At 48.6% G+C, this 15,373-nt stretch overlaps 1 protein-coding gene across 4 annotated transcripts in view; it reads right to left on the reverse strand.

Moving 5' to 3' along the window:
- Positions 1-4,388: 4,388 nt before the first annotated feature.
- HAPLN2 (hyaluronan and proteoglycan link protein 2) overlaps positions 4,389-15,373 on the reverse strand; it is a 13,339-nt gene continuing 2,354 nt past the window's right edge. For 2 of the 4 annotated variants that reach the window (XM_040332743.1, XM_040332741.1), the window contains exons 2-6: positions 14,036-14,153; positions 9,849-10,202; positions 7,130-7,246; positions 6,861-7,043; positions 4,392-5,157 (exon numbers count right to left, since the gene is read on the reverse strand). In XM_040332743.1, coding sequence (XP_040188677.1) covers positions 4,874-5,157; positions 6,861-7,043; positions 7,130-7,246; positions 9,849-10,202; positions 14,036-14,126 — 1,029 coding nt within the window. In that variant the 5' untranslated portion in view covers positions 14,127-14,153 and the 3' untranslated portion in view covers positions 4,392-4,873. Of the gene's footprint in view, positions 5,158-6,860; positions 7,044-7,129; positions 7,247-9,848; positions 10,203-14,035; positions 14,154-15,373 lie in introns of all 4 variants that reach the window. The other 2 variants (XM_040332742.1, XM_040332744.1) reach the window with 2 other exon arrangements.

The raw sequence follows: 15,373 nt of genomic DNA on the forward strand, positions 1-15,373 counted from the left end.
AAAGCTCACATGGGACTTTTCTTGTCGGAATTTCCGATCGTGTGTAAGGGGCATTTGGCTTTCAAAATGGTGGAGAGTAGTTCCTGGGTGGAGAAGTTTTATATATTTCGTCAGGCAGCCTGTCCCTCCCAGGGGACTTTGCGTTGGTAAAAGCGGAGACCGCTAGTTCTTCTAGGGCAGGGGTCTCCAAACTTACTAAACAAAGGGCCGGTTTACTGTCCTTCAGACTTTGGAGGGGCCATTCGGAGAAGAAAATGTCTTGGCATCAGTAAAAGTAAATAAGGCCCCGTCTTGGGAATTAAGGGGAGAAATAATGCCCCATCGGTATCAGTTAGAGGAATATTGCCCCATCATTGGTGTCAGTGGGAGGAGTATTAGTCCATTGTTGGTGTCAGTGGCAGAAATGGTGCCCATTGTTGATGTCTGTGAAGGGAAAATAGTGCCTTGTATCAGAGGTAAAGTTAAGCAAAGGGCCACCTCTGGCCCCCGGGCTGCAGTTTGGAGACCACTGTTCTAGGGCAATATGTGCGTTAAGGGCTTTTCTATCTGTGGCGTTGAGGGAAGGTGATAGCATCTAGAAAGTTCCTCATATGTTACTCTGGAAGTGTATGAAGCATCAGAATATGATCTAAAACCCTGTAAAATAGGCAGAATACCAGTAACCAGTAAAACAAATGTATTACTATCTTCATTTTCCTTTGGAGGACCTCCTATGAGGGCCTGTTATGTGTGTGTGCGTGTATACCATTATATTTATATACACGCACAGAGGCGTAGCTTGAAGCTTGTGGGCCCCCCGATGCAAAAGTTGACCTGGCCCCTGGGCTGTTCTCACCCCGTGCTCCTCTCCATTCAGGAAATGGCTCACAGCTTGTCCCCAGCCAATGAGAATGGAGGGGTGCGGACTGTGGAAGGCCAGTACTGGAGCGTGGTTGTGGGGCCCTTGGGCAGATCGGAGCTGGACTTTGTGGAGGATATGATAATATGACAGGGAGGCTGCACTGGCCCCCTGGAGCTAGGGGTGGGGGTTGCGTTTGTGACCCCTGCAACCCCTTATGCTACGCCCATGTAGACGCATTCATTAAACCTCGATAAATAGTTAGCCTGCCTCCTCATAAACACCTTCTCAGCCCCAAACTTATCTGCCTTCTTTCATTTAGGGAGGCGCTCTTGGTCATCACTTGATATAATGTTCTCTGCCAGTGTATAGGTGCTATGTTGTGTTTTATGTTTTTTTTTTTATGTGCAGTGCATTATGGGAATAACATTATTAGTAATTATACATGATAAATCTTCTGACACTTGAACCATTTCTTTTACAGATGATTACAAGCCTGTAAAATAAAGAAATAAAGACAATTATATTAAAAAAAAGCAATGCAAGCTGGGTGCATTTTTTTGCCAGTGCTGTAAAAAAGGGGTTGGGCAGCAGTGGCAGTAGTAGAGTAATCCCTATGATCACCAGCTCCACCCAGTGGCCAAAATGAAGTATTGTTTTCTGAAATCCCTCAATGAGAAAATATACCACATCTTGTCCACTAGATGGCGCTAACTATATTAGGGATTGCTCTAACAGAGAAATTACAGACACAATTCATGCAGCGTGCAGGAATGCGTTTGACATAAAACCGACGAATGTTTGAGAAATAGTCAGCTAGCATACTTGACAATATTTTAATAAATATTTTATCCTATTGTAGAGTTACAGCATTGTATGCACTGGGTCTAATAACACATAAGGCATTCGATGGTGACGATGAGCAACGAAATAGACAGTCCCAAAATTGGGATTGTCCCGGGGGAAAATCGGGACTGTTGGCAACTATGCATGGTGCTCTTGGGGGGGGGGGGGGGACCCAACACATACAGCAGTTCTAGTCAGTGACGTAGCGTGGAGGGGGCAGGGGGGACGGTGGCCCCGGGTGCTATATTTAGGGGGGGCGAATTTTCACTCTGCCTCCTCCTAATTATAGGTTATGTGTGTCCCCGGCACTCCGCCGCCATGTTGAGTGTCCGGCGCCCTGTGATTGGGTGTATGGCGATCATGTGAGGCGTAGGGCTGGCCTGTCGGCATTAGCGCTTGCTGCGGAAGTCCCGCCTCCGGACATGACCCCCCCATACACCCAATCACAGTGCGTCGGACACTAACCAAGGTGGGGAGACTAGTAAAATATGAGCCGCCTTCGCTGCTGCCACCGCCTTCGCCTCCTCCGCTGCGGGAGACAACCAAAAATGTGAGCCGCCTCCTCCTCCGCTGTCGCCGCCATCGCCCCTGCCTCCACCTCCTCCACCGCCGCCGCCAACCAAACATGTGAGCCGCCTCCTCCTATTCCTCCGTTGCTGCCGCCACCGCCGCTACCTCCTCCTCCTCCTTCGCCTCCTCCTCTGCGGGAGACAGCCAAAAATGTGAGCCGCCTCCTCCCCCTCGGCTGCTGCCGCCGCTGCCTCCTCCTCCGCCACCTCCTCCACCGCCGCTGCCAACCAAACATGTGAGCCGCCTCCGCTGCCTCCTCCTATTTCTCCGTGGCTGCCGCCACCGCCGCTACCTCCTCCACCGCCGCCGCCTTCGCCTCCTCCACTGGGAGACAACCAAAAATGTGAGCGCCTCCGCCACCGCCGCCTCCTCCAATCCAGGTTGGTCAGGGACTCTGGTAGTGTCTAAGTTGGGGGGGGGGTGCAAATTTCTTGCCTTGCCCCGGGTGCTAACAACCCACGCTACGCCACTGGTTCTAGTTACCCCAACCCTTACCTGCCTGGGATAGGTGGAAACTACTGTATGTGCTGCAGCTAATTTTATTGGTGAGATGAGGATGTACGTTGCTTGGAAAATCTGCCGCGCGCTCGCCGCAAGCTCCGTGTCCGTGCCCACGGGACTCAATGTCAGCCGGTGTCCCGCGATCGTGTCACAGAACGGGGGGGGGGGTGCCTATATAAACAAAGCATTTCCCTGTTCTGCCTAGTGACAGGACACTGATCTACTGCTCCTGTCATTGGGAGCCGTGATCAGTGTCGTGTCACTGGTAGCCACGCCCCCCACACAGTTAGAATCACTCCCTAGGACACACTTAACCCCTTTCTCGCCCCCTAGTGCTAAACCCCTTCCTTGCCAGTGTCATTTACACAGTAATCAGCGCATTTTTATAGCACTGATCGCTGTATGAATGTGAATGGTCCCAAAATAGCGCCAAAAGGGTCCGGCGTGTCCACCATAATGTCGCAGTCACGATAAAAATCGCAGATCGCCGCCATTACTAGTAAAAAAAAAAAATATTAATAAAAATGCCATAAAACTATCCCCCATTTTGTAGACGCTATGGCCCAGATTCTCAAAGGGCTTACGACGGCGCAGCGCCATGTACGCCGTCGTAAGTCCTAATCTGGGCCGTCGTATCTATGCGACTGATTCTTAGAATCAGTTACGCATAGATATCCATTAGATCCGACAGGCGTAAGTCTCGTACGCCGTCGGATCTTAAATGCAATTTTTTTTAGCCCGCTAGATGGCGCTTCCGTCGATTTCCCCGTCGAGTATGCAAATTAGCTAGATACGCGAATTCACGAACGTACGCGCGGCCGACGCAGTAAAGTTACGACGTTTGAGTTAGGCTTTTTCCGGCGTAAAGTTGCCCCTGGGTGTATGAGGCGCAGTCAATGTTAAGTATGGCCGTCGTTCCTGCGTCGAAAATTTATAAAATTACGTCGTTTGCGTAAGTCGTACGTGAATGGGGCTGGACGTCATTTACGTCCACGTCAAAACCAATGACGTCCTTGCGGCGTATTAGGAGCAATGCACACTGGGAAATTCCACGGACGGCGCATGCGCCGTTCGTGAAAAACGTCAATCACGTCGGGTCACAGTTGATTACCATAAAACACGCCCCCCCTTCCACATTTGAATTAGGCGGGCTTACGCCGGCCGATTTATGCTACGCCGCCGCAACTTACGGAGCAAGTGCTTTGAGAATACAGCACTTTCCCATGTAAGTTGCGGCGGCGTAACGTAAATCAGATACGTTACGCCGCCGCGAAGATACGCCAGTCTACAAGAATCTGGCCCTATAACTTTTGCGCAATATACGCTTATTTCGCTTTTTTTTACCAAAAATAAGCAGAAGAATACGTATCGGCCTAAACTGAGGGAAATTTTTTTTTTTTAGATATTTTTGGGGATATTTATTATACCAAAAAGTAAAAAATATTGTATTTTTTTTCCAAAATCGTCGCTCTTTTCTGGTTTATAGCGCAAAAAATAAAAACCGCAGATCAAATACCACCAAAAGAAAGCTCTATTTGTGGGGAAAAAAGGACGCCAATTTTGTTTGGGAGCCACGTCGCACGACCGCGCAATTGTCAGTTAAAGCGACGCAGTGCCCAATCGCAAAAAGTGCTCTGGTCAGGAAGGGGGGTAAATGCTCCCGGCGCTGTAGTGGTTAAAGTGGGTATCCTATAAAAAGCAGCACGTTATGGGTTAATTTTCAGAAAGGTTAAATACACGTAAAGCATGTGAATGTGTTCCGGAACCCCCTGCACTGCAGCTCTCAGACTAACTGGGGGAGGGGCAACACCAGGAGCCAATCAGACACAGTTTGAACATGCTTTCGGAAGGAGAAGGGGAAAGTAAGGAAGTCATCAGTGGTCCGCCTCTCCGGCATTATCCAATCACAGGCTAGGGGGCGGGTCGGTGACCAAGTTTTATTGCTAAATAGTGGGAATGGAAAGTCTGGTCAGCGGCCCGGCTATGCTGGCCGAAGGCCGAAAAGTCCTTTTGTGGTCCTATCTCTTCCACGCTTTGGTTGGTAAGTAGACTCCATTTTGTCGAAGTCCGGAATATCTTCGTGAAGACATCCCAAAGACGATGATGGACAGACGCTCCCTAAACCGCGGCATAACAATACGCCCCATAAAGTCGTTCTCTCTGCCCGGGGAAACCGAAGCTCCTCACCCCCGGGTCGGGGAGGCCGCCGCACCTCTCCCGAGGGTCGGCGATGGGAAAGCGGACGCTGCTGTCCACTAACCAGCCCCCGTCGCAGTGGTCCAAGCCGAAGAACCTCCACGCGGCGTATAAGTGGCCAACCTTGGCCATCTGGGCCTTGCGGGCCAGGCAGGCGTCCAGGGCTTCTGTGTAGTTCATCGGGCCTTGGATGAAGAAAACTCGACCTGAAAAAAAAGAAGGGGGGATCTTAGTTCTTCTTCTTCTTCAAAAAAAAAAAAGATATACATTTTACAGCACATGTCGCACCTAAAAACCTTTTGGCGCCACACATGTAACACTGCCTGTGCTGCATTGCCATCTAGTGGTCATTTAAAAATATGCAGGCAGCGCCCTTGAGGAGCCAATTTTTTTTTCAACAGAGCAGCTAATAATAGTCAGGTACACCTGGTAAACAAGGAATCTTGAGATTCCCCATCTAATTCGAATTGAAATTATGATCAACAGAGCAGCTAATAATAGTCAGGCACACCTGGTAAACAAGGAGTCTTGAGATCCCCCATCTATTTAGGATTTAAAATATACAATATTGATAAGATTAATGAAGACTTCATATTTGCACAGTTATTTTTTAATTATAGCTTTTTACCCAGGCCATAATAAAGAAGGAAATGTATAAAATAAGAAAACAACCCCCAAAAAATATTTAGGTTTCTATTAAGTGGTCACATGCCCCACAGTCCTAGTAATTTACGTTTTTTTTTTTCAACAGAGCAGCTAATAATAATCAGGTACACACGGGCCCAGATTCAAGAAGCAATTGCGTCTGCGTAACCATAGTTACGCGGCGCAATTGCTTACTTGCGCCGGCGTTTCGAATGCTCCTGGTTCAGGAACCTCGTTACGCCGACGGCAGCCTAAGATATGACTGGCATAAGGCTTTTATGCCAGTCATATCGTAGGCTGCATTCTTACGTTGGCCGCAAATTGCATACTAACGCCGATTCACAACCCTACGCGAGCCCTGCGTACGCAGTTTACGTCGTTTGCGTACGTCGGGTTTCGCCTAAGGCTGCTCCTGCTATTAGCAGGGGTAGCCAATGCTACAAATACCCGTCGTTCCCGCGTCGCAAATTTAAAATTTAACGTAGTTTGCGTAAGTGAATCGTGAATGGCGCTGGACGCCATTCACGTTCACTTTGAAGCAAATGACGTCCTTGCGACGTCATTTGCCGCAATGCACGTCGGGAAAGTTTCCCGACGGAGCATGCGCTCTACACTCGGCGCGGGAGCGCGCCTAATTTAAATGATTCCCGCCCCCTACGGGATCATTTACATTAGGCGCCCTTACGCAGGGCAAGTTTACACAGCGCACACGCAATTTACGGAGCGCAGGGCAAAAACGCTGCCCTGTGCCTCCGTAAATAAGGGGCAAATCTACCTGAATCCGGGCCATGGTAAACAAGGAATCTTGAGATCCCCCATCTAATTAGAATTGAAACTATGATCAACAGAGCAGCTAATAATAGTCAGGTACACCCAGTAAACAAGGAAGCTTGGGATCCCCCATCTAATTAGAATTGAAACTATGATCAACAGAGCAGCTAATAATAGTCAGGTAAACAAGGAATCTTGAGATCCCCCATCTAATTAGAATTGAAACTATAATCAACAGAGCAGCTAATAATAGTCAGGTACACATGGCAAACAAGGAATCTTGGGATCCCCCATCTAATTAGAATTGAAACTATGATCAACAGAGCAGCTAATAATAGTCAGGTACACATGGTAAACAAGGAGCCTTGAGATCCCCTGACTAATTAGAATTGTGGTCAGGGACTGTAAGCTCCTTTAGGGTCGGCACTGATGATGATTGTGGTGGAAATGATCACAAGCAACTGTTGTTTTCTTATAATAATAATCATAGTACCATTTAGTGCTGATGTGAAGCAGAAGGCATCGAATTTGTCCTTCAGTTGATCTTTGGGGCCATAGCTTCGTATTCCGGGAGGAAGGTCCCCACCACACGGATGCCGTGGGACAATAACTGGGTAATGAACTCCGCCCTCGAGGAGCCATCCGGCATTGCACCAGTCAAGGCCATCTGTCCAAGCTGACAATAAGGAGGGAGATGGCATTGGGTATTTCTGGTTGTACTATCACGGCATTACATTTTATTGGTGGACAACGTAGACTCACCTTGGTAAAGTTGGGCGTAAGTCGCCAGTCTTCCATCTTGTTCCTCGCAGGCTTGTCGTGCTGCAATGTAATTAAAGTGATAGCGCCCCTCTCTGGACTGGTATGGAAACACGACTCCTGGAACATAGGAAAGAAAGTTCTGTTGGCTTCATTTGACATCACGTCACGTACCTCAGTATTACCCCCAGCTCTGCTGATCCCCCCTTCTGTAGTACTCCCAGCTCTTCTGATCCCCCGTTCAGTAGTACTCCCAGCTCTGCTGATCCCCCGTTCAGTAGTACTCCCAGCTCTTCTGATCCCCCATTCAGTAGTACTACCAGCTCTTCTGATCCCCCATTCAGTAGTACTCCCAGCTCTTCTGATCCCCCACTCAGTAGTACTCCCAGCTCTGCGGATCCCCCATTCAGTAGTACTACCAGCTCTTCTGATCCCCCACTCAGTATTACCCCCAGCTCTTCTGATCCCCCACTTAGTAGTACTCGCAGCTCTGCTGAACCCCCATTCAGTAGTACTACCAGCTCTTCTGATCCCCCACTCAGTATTACCCCCAGCTCTTCTGATCCCCCACTTAGTAGTACTACCAGCTCTTCTGATCCCCCATTCAGTAGTACTCTCAGTGTTGCTGATCCCCCATTCAGTATTACCCCCAGCTCTTCTGATCCCCCACTCAGTAGTACTCCCAGCTCTGCTGAACCCCCATTCAGTAGTACTCCCAGCTCTTCTGATCCCCCACTCAGTATTACCCCCAGCTCTTCTGATCCCTCACTTAGTAGTACTCGCAGCTCTGCTGATCCCCCACTCAGTATTATCCCCAGCTCTTCTGATCCCCCATTCAGTATTACCCCCAGCTCTTCTAATCCCCCACTCAGTAGTACTCCCAGCTCTTTTGATCCCCCGTTCAGTAGTACTCCCAGCTCTTCTGATCCCCCATTCAGTAGTACTCCCAGCTCTCCTGATCCCCCATTCAGTAGTGAAACTGATTCGCTCTTCTATATCCAGGGCTTTTTTCCGGCGGGAACGCGGGGGAACGCAGTTCCGGCACCTCTGGCACTGAATGTATGTAATGGCTGTGAGGAGCTGGAGGGTCTATTGCTGGCTGCTGGGGGATCTGTGATCTCTGGAGGGGATCTATTGTCGCAGAGGGATCTATTGTTGCTGGGAAGGACCTATTATTGAGTTACAAGTCTATTGTTGCTGGCTGATGGGAGTTCTATTGTTGCTGGGGTGGATCTATTTTGCGGGGAGTAGGTATTGCTTTCGGCGGGAGGTCTATTGCTGCTGGCTGTATGGAATCTATTTTACTGCTTTCCTTGTTATCATTAACAAAGTCCATACAAATTACATAGAACCACAAAATGATACAGTACTTGGTTCTGTATTTTCCTACACGGGTGATACTGGGAGATGGGCAGGGGGTGGAATCAAGGGGTGATGCTCAGAGGTGGGTAGGAGGTGGAACCAAGGGACGATGCTCAGAGGTGGGTAGGGGGTGGAACCAATGGACGGTGCTCAGAGGTGGGTAGGGGGTGGAACCAAGGGACTGTGCTCAGAGGTGGGTAGGGGGTGGAACCAAGGGACAGTGCTCAGAGGTGGGTAGGGGGTGGAACCAAGGGACGGTGCTCAGAGGTAGATAGGGGGTGGAACCAAGGGACAGTGCTCAGAAGTGGGCAGGGGGTGGAATCAAGGGGTGATGCTCAGAGGTGGGTAGGAGGTGGAACCAAGGGACGATGCTCAGAGGTGGGTAGGGGGTGGAACCAATGGACGGTGCTCAGAGGTGGGTAGGGGGTGGAACCAAGGGACGGTGCTCAGAGGTGGGTAGGGGGTGGAACCAAGGGACGATACTCAGAGATGGATAGGGGGTGAACCAAGGGATGATGCTCAGAGGTGGGTAGGGGTGGAACCAAGGGACGGTGCTCAGAGGTGGGTAGAGTGTGGAACCAAGGGACAATGCTCAGAGGTGGGTAGGGGTTGGAACCAAAGGACAGTGCTCAGAGGTGGGTAGAGGGAGGAACCAAGGGACAGTGCTCAGAGGTGGGTAGGGGGTGGACCCAAGGGACAGTGCTCAGATGTAGGTAGGGGGTAGAACCAAGGGACGGTGCTTGGAGGTGGGTAGGGGGTGGAACCAAGGGACAGTGCTCAGATGAAGGTAGGGGGTGGAACGAAGGAACGGTGCTCAGAGGTGGATAGGGGGTGGAACCAAGGGATGATGCTCAGAGGTGGGTAGGGGTGGAACCCAGGGACGATACTCAGAGGTGGATAGAGGGTGAAACCAAGGGATGATGCTCAGAGGTGGGTAGGGGTGGAACCAAGGGACGGTGCTCAGAGATGGGTAGAGTGTGGAACTAAGGGACAGTGCTCAGATGTGGGTAGGGGGTGGAACCAAAGGACAGTGCTCAGAGGTTGGTAGAGGGAGGAACCAAAGGGACAGTGCTCAGAGGTGGGTAGGGGAGGAACCAAGGGACAGTGCTCAGAGGTGGGTAGGGGAGGAACCAAGGGACAGTGCTCAGAGGTGGGTAGGGAGTGGAACCAAGGGACGGTGCTCAGAGGTGGATAGGGGGTAGAAACAAGGGACAGTGCTCAGAGGTGGATGGGGTGATGTAAAGGGGGGAGTACCTGCACCTATTCTCTGAGAAAAAAAGCCCTATAGCCATTACATTGAGACATTCAACCCAACAAAGACACTTAATTCGAAACTTGTTCTAATACTGTATTAAATTACCTTCTAGCTTTAGGGACAACGTCAGGCTCTGGTCATCCAGGCCGTTCACCAGCTCACACTTGTACCGACCCTCATCCTCCAGGGTTACATTGGTGATGACCAGAGAGGCATCAAGCCGGTGGCTTCTCCTCATTCTGGCCCGTCCCTTCAGCTTGTCGTAATTCTTGTGGTACTTGCCGTTGGTGATGATGATGAGGTTCTCCATGGGGTCTAAAGGGTTGATCTTGCTCCATTTCACCCTGTAGCTCCTGGGCCGAAGTCTCATGATACAAGGTAGAGTGACGTTGGCGCCTCTGGTGCTTTGAATCACACTGTGGATGGGATCCAGGAGGTAATGGGAGCCATGGCTGTGATCTGTAAAGGGGGTGAGAAGTTTGATTACATCATAGTATGCAGATGTAGGTTTTGGCATTTTTGTAGTTTTCCTGGTTGTCTCCATTGCATATATAGCAGAAAAGATAGGGAATGGGGATTATAGCGGAGCAAAAAAGTACAAATAATACTGGCCAAGTTATTAACGGCCTACTGAGGTTACAAATGAGGAATCCCTACATGTTTCGCCAAACATTGGCTTCTTCAGAGGAAGCCCCAACCTCCAAAGTCCACGCACCCCACTACCTACCTAGGAATCTATTGGGGGCGGCAAGCAGGAGGAGCGTCAGAGCTCGACGCTGGCTCGCACAACGGGGGGCGCGGAGGGTCCAAATCGCCGCAATTAGACACAGTATCGCGGTCACCTACTGTACACAGGTGCGTTAAAAACAACAGAGCAGAAAAGTACAAATAATACTGGCCAAGGTATTAACGGCCTACTGAGGTTACAAATGATGAATCCCTACATGTTTCGCCAAACATTGGCTTCTTCAGGGGTAGTAGTGGTAACCTGTATATGAATAATGGCTCTAGAAAAACAAAAATACATCTTAGTGGCTATTCACAGAAAATCATACATTGAGAATTAAATCCCCAACATGTTTCAATTATTATGCTGGGGGCATGGCTCAAAAAACTCTCCGAACTCCCCAACCTCCAAAGTCCACGCACCCCACTACCTACCTAGATACCCCCAGGGAGCCGAGCCAGCACCGGGACCGCCCCCAGGGTTTTTTGAGCCATGCCATGCTCCCAGCATAATAATTGAAACATGTTGGGGATTTAACTCTCAATGTATGATTTTCTGTGAATATCCATTAAGATGTATTTTTGTTTATCTAGAGCCATTATACATATACAGGTTACCACTACTTCCCCTGAAGAAGACAATGTTTGGCGAAACATGTAGGGATTCATCATTTGTAACCTCAGTAGGCCCGTTAATACCTTGGCCAGTATTATTTGTACTTTTTTTCCCTGTAGTTTTTAACGCACCTGTGTACAGCAGATGACCACGATACTGTGTCTAATTGCGGCGATTTGGACCCTCCGCGCCCCCCGTTGTGCGAGCCAGCGTCAAGCTCTGTCGCTCCTGCTTGCTGACCCAAATAGATTCCTATGGATATGCTGCATCTCATGGGGGGCGGCGAGCGTGAGAAGTACAGCCTTGCAGTGCCGATTTCCAGCGCGATGGGATTGCGCTGGAAATATAATCTTGCGGTCACCCACTGTATGTATTGTATGTCAAATCAATCTTTTTTGTAATAATAAAAACATATATCTTTTAAGTACTGTTTGTGACCCCTATCTTTTTAGGCACTGCAATAATCACCATTTCCTATCCTCCCTTTTTCTGCTAAATATTACTTGGGATGAGGTGCCAAACATTTTTAGGACACTCGAGCCAGAGGTGGGTAGGGTGTGGAACCAAGGGACAGTGCTCAGAGGTGGAACCAAGGGACAGTGCTCAGAGGTGGGTAGAGTGTTCAACCAAGGGATGGTGCTCAGAGGTGGGTAGGGGGTGGAACCAAAGGACGGTGCTCAGAGGTGGGTAGAGTGTGGAACCAAGGGATGGTGCTCAGAGGTGGGTAGAGTGTTGAACCAAGGGATGGTGCTCAGAGGTGGGTAGGGGGTGGAACCAAGGGACAGTGCTTAGAGGTAGGTAGGGGGTGGAACCAAGGGATAGTGCTCAGAGGTAGGTAGAGGGTGGAACCAAGGGATGGTGTTTAGAGGTGGGCAGGGGGTGGAACCAAGGGACAGTGGTCAGAGGTGGGTAGAGTGTGGAACCAAGGGACAGTGGTCAGAGGTGTGTAGGGGGTGGAACCAAGGGACAGTGCTCAGAGGTGGGTAGGGTGTGGAACCAAGGGACAGTGCTCAGAGGTGGGTAGGGGGTGGAACCAATGGACAGTGCTCAGAGGTAGGTAGAGGTTGGAACCAAGGGACAGTACTAAGAGGTGGGCAGTACAGCCTCGCAGTGCCGATTTCCACCCCGATGGGATTCCGCTGGAAATATAATCTTGCGGTCACCCACTGTATGTATTGTATGTCAAATCAATCTTTTTTGTAATAATAAAAACATATATCTTTTAAGTACTGTTTGTGACCCCTATCTTTTTAGGCACTGCAATAATCACCATTTCCTATCCTCCCTTTTTCTGCTAAATATTACTTGGGATGAGGTGCCAAACATTTTTAGGACACTCGAGCCAGAGGTGGGTAGGGTGTGGAACCAAGGGACAGTGCTCAGAGGTGGAACCAAGGGACAGTGCTCAGAGGTGGGTAGAGTGTTCAACCAAGGGATGGTGCTCAGAGGTGGGTAGGGGGTGGAACCAAAGGACGGTACTCAGAGGTGGGTAGAGTGTGGAACCAAGGGATGGTGCTCAGAGGTGGGTAGAGTGTTGAACCAAGGGATGGTGCTCAGAGGTGGGTAGGGGGTGGAACCAAGGGACAGTGCTTAGAGGTAGGTAGGGGGTGGAACCAAGGGATAGTGCTCAGAGGTAGGTAGAGGGTGGAACCAAGGGATGGTGCTCAGAGGTGGGCAGGGGGTGGAACCAAGGGACAGTGGTCAGAGGTGGGTAGAGTGTGGAACCAAGGGACAGTGGTCAGAGGTGTGTAGGGGGTGGAACCAAGGGACAGTGCTCAGAGGTGGGTAGGGTGTGGAACCAAGGGACAGTGCTCAGAGGTGGGTAGGGGGTGGAACCAAGGGACAGTGCTCAGAGGTAGGTAGAGGGTGGAACCAAGGGACGGTGCTCAGAGGTGGGCAGGGGGTGGAACCAAGGGACAGTGGTCAGAGGTGGGTAGAGTGTGGAACCAAGGGACAGTGCTCAGAGGTGGGTAGGGGGTGGAACCAAGGGACAGTGCTCAGAGGTGGGTAGGGGGTGGAACCAAGGGGCGGTGTTTAGAGGTGGGTAGAGTGTGGAACCAAGGGACAGTGGTCAGAGGTGGGTAGGGGTGGAACCAAGGGGTGGTGCTCAGAGGTGGGTAGGGAGTGGAACCAAGGGACAGTGCTCAGAGGTGGGTAGGGGGTGGAACCAAGGGGCGGTGCTCAGAGGTGGGTAGGGGGTGGAACCAAGGGATGGTGCTCAGAGGTGGGTAGGGGGTGGAACCAAGGGACAGTGCTCAGAGGTGGGTAGGGGGTGGAACCAAGGGACAGTGCTCAGAGGTGGGTAGGGGGTGGAACCAAGGGACGGTGCTCAGAGGGTCTGTCCTAAGATCATGGTATCCCCCAGCAAGGGATCCAGAAGTTCTCAGTTGTACAAATCCTATGGCTTCCCCTTAAGGGGGAAGTTATGTGGTGCTGGCTTACTACCTACAGGATGTTCAATGCCGACAACCAACACAGTAAACCTCTAGTCTTTGTGTATAACCTAAGCAACCCAAGGTGCCTCTCTACCGGCAGGGTTAACATGTCACCCAAATCCGGCTCCAGAAGCCAAGGTTGATCATTTGCATTGGGGACATCTTGTGGTCAACCAGGAGAACTACACTGCCATACCCACTGCTTACTGAAAATATCGAAATATCTGCTTAGGCGCCCCAATATGCAAATTTTTATTTTCGAAGGACGAAGTTGGCCTGCCACTCCCACCTGCCCGTTGCCACCAGTTTTGGTCTTGTTCTAATTAACTTACAGCAGCAGTAAAGTAAGATTGTGTTTCATGGAACCAAAGGGGTGGAACTGTGGGTAGGAGATTTGTATCCAAACACACAACCTTTGACCCTGGATGAAATACATTCTGTTTAAAACAGGAATTTAGATAAGTGTCCAATTTATTTCACTCTTATCATGGGAATAACCCCCCAAAGTGGTCGACCTTGATTACGGTCCGCGTTGCGATAGACCGCAGGATCTTCAATGGAGACAGAAGAGAACAACAAAAGCAGAAGAAGGACGATTCCTTTCATCTTTGGATAGAACAGCCTGTGATCTGTCTGGGAGACACAAGAAGGACTCAGTCAGTCCAGAAATGACCGATGACATAAGAAGATTTTACACTGACTTTCCACAATGACATCACACATGACATTTACCCCACCCATAGAATCCGCCATCAAGATGCCCATCCAAAGAGCTTAACCAACAGATTTTATTAGTGTAGTAGAATTGTCTATATTATTTATCCATCTACGGTAATTATCTATCTATCTATCTATCTATCTATCTATCTATCTATCTATCTATCTATCTATCTATCTATCTATCTATCTATCTATCTATCTATCTATCTACAGCTTAACAAAATCATAAAGCCTAGTGTAAATCTTCAGCAACTATCTACAGTATGCATGTATCTATCTATTTATATTTCTATCACCATCCTTCTATCACAAGGTAAATATAATGTAACACAATCTTAAAGCCTCATATAATCGTATAGTGTGTTTTTGAAAAAAATAAAAACGTCTACACTTGTCTTTCTTTCTTTCTTTCTTTCTTTCTTTCTTTCTTTCTTTCTTTCTTTCTTTCTTTCTTTCTTTCTTTCATAAATCTATCTTCTCATTTCTCTCTCTCATGTCTGTCTGTCTTCCTCCCTCACTTTCGTGCATCTAGCTATCTGTCTATCTTCCCCTCTCGTAGATTTATCTTTTTTCTCTCTCTTTCATCTTCCTTTTTTATTCTATCTATCTATCTATCTATCTATCTATCTATCTATCTATCTATCTATCTATCTATCTATCTATCTATCTATCTATCTATCTATCTATCTATATATCTTTCTTTCTATCTATATATCTATCTATCTATCTATCTATCTATCTATCTATCTATCTATCTATCTATCTATCTATCTATCTAATCCATCTATTGCAAGATAAATTCAAGTTACTAATAAAGTCTTAAAGCATAGAATATGTAAGTATTGTAGAGCCTTTCTATCTATATCATGTGTGTCTATTTATCCATCTGATCCATGGATCTGACATGATCCATCTTTCAATATATCTAAATATCCATTATCTATCTATCTAACAATATATCTAGCTATCTATCAATATATCTATATATCCACTATCTATCTATCTATCTATCTATCTATCTATCTATCTATCTATCTATCTATCTATCTATCTATCCATTATCTATCTTCCTCTTGTCTGTAGGTCTGTCTAAACTCTCACTTCTTTATCTCTTTGTTTCTTTCTCATTTATT

Source organism: Rana temporaria, chromosome 13 (assembly GCF_905171775.1).
Source record: "Rana temporaria chromosome 13, aRanTem1.1, whole genome shotgun sequence".
NCBI classification, from domain to species: domain Eukaryota; kingdom Metazoa; phylum Chordata; class Amphibia; order Anura; family Ranidae; genus Rana; species Rana temporaria.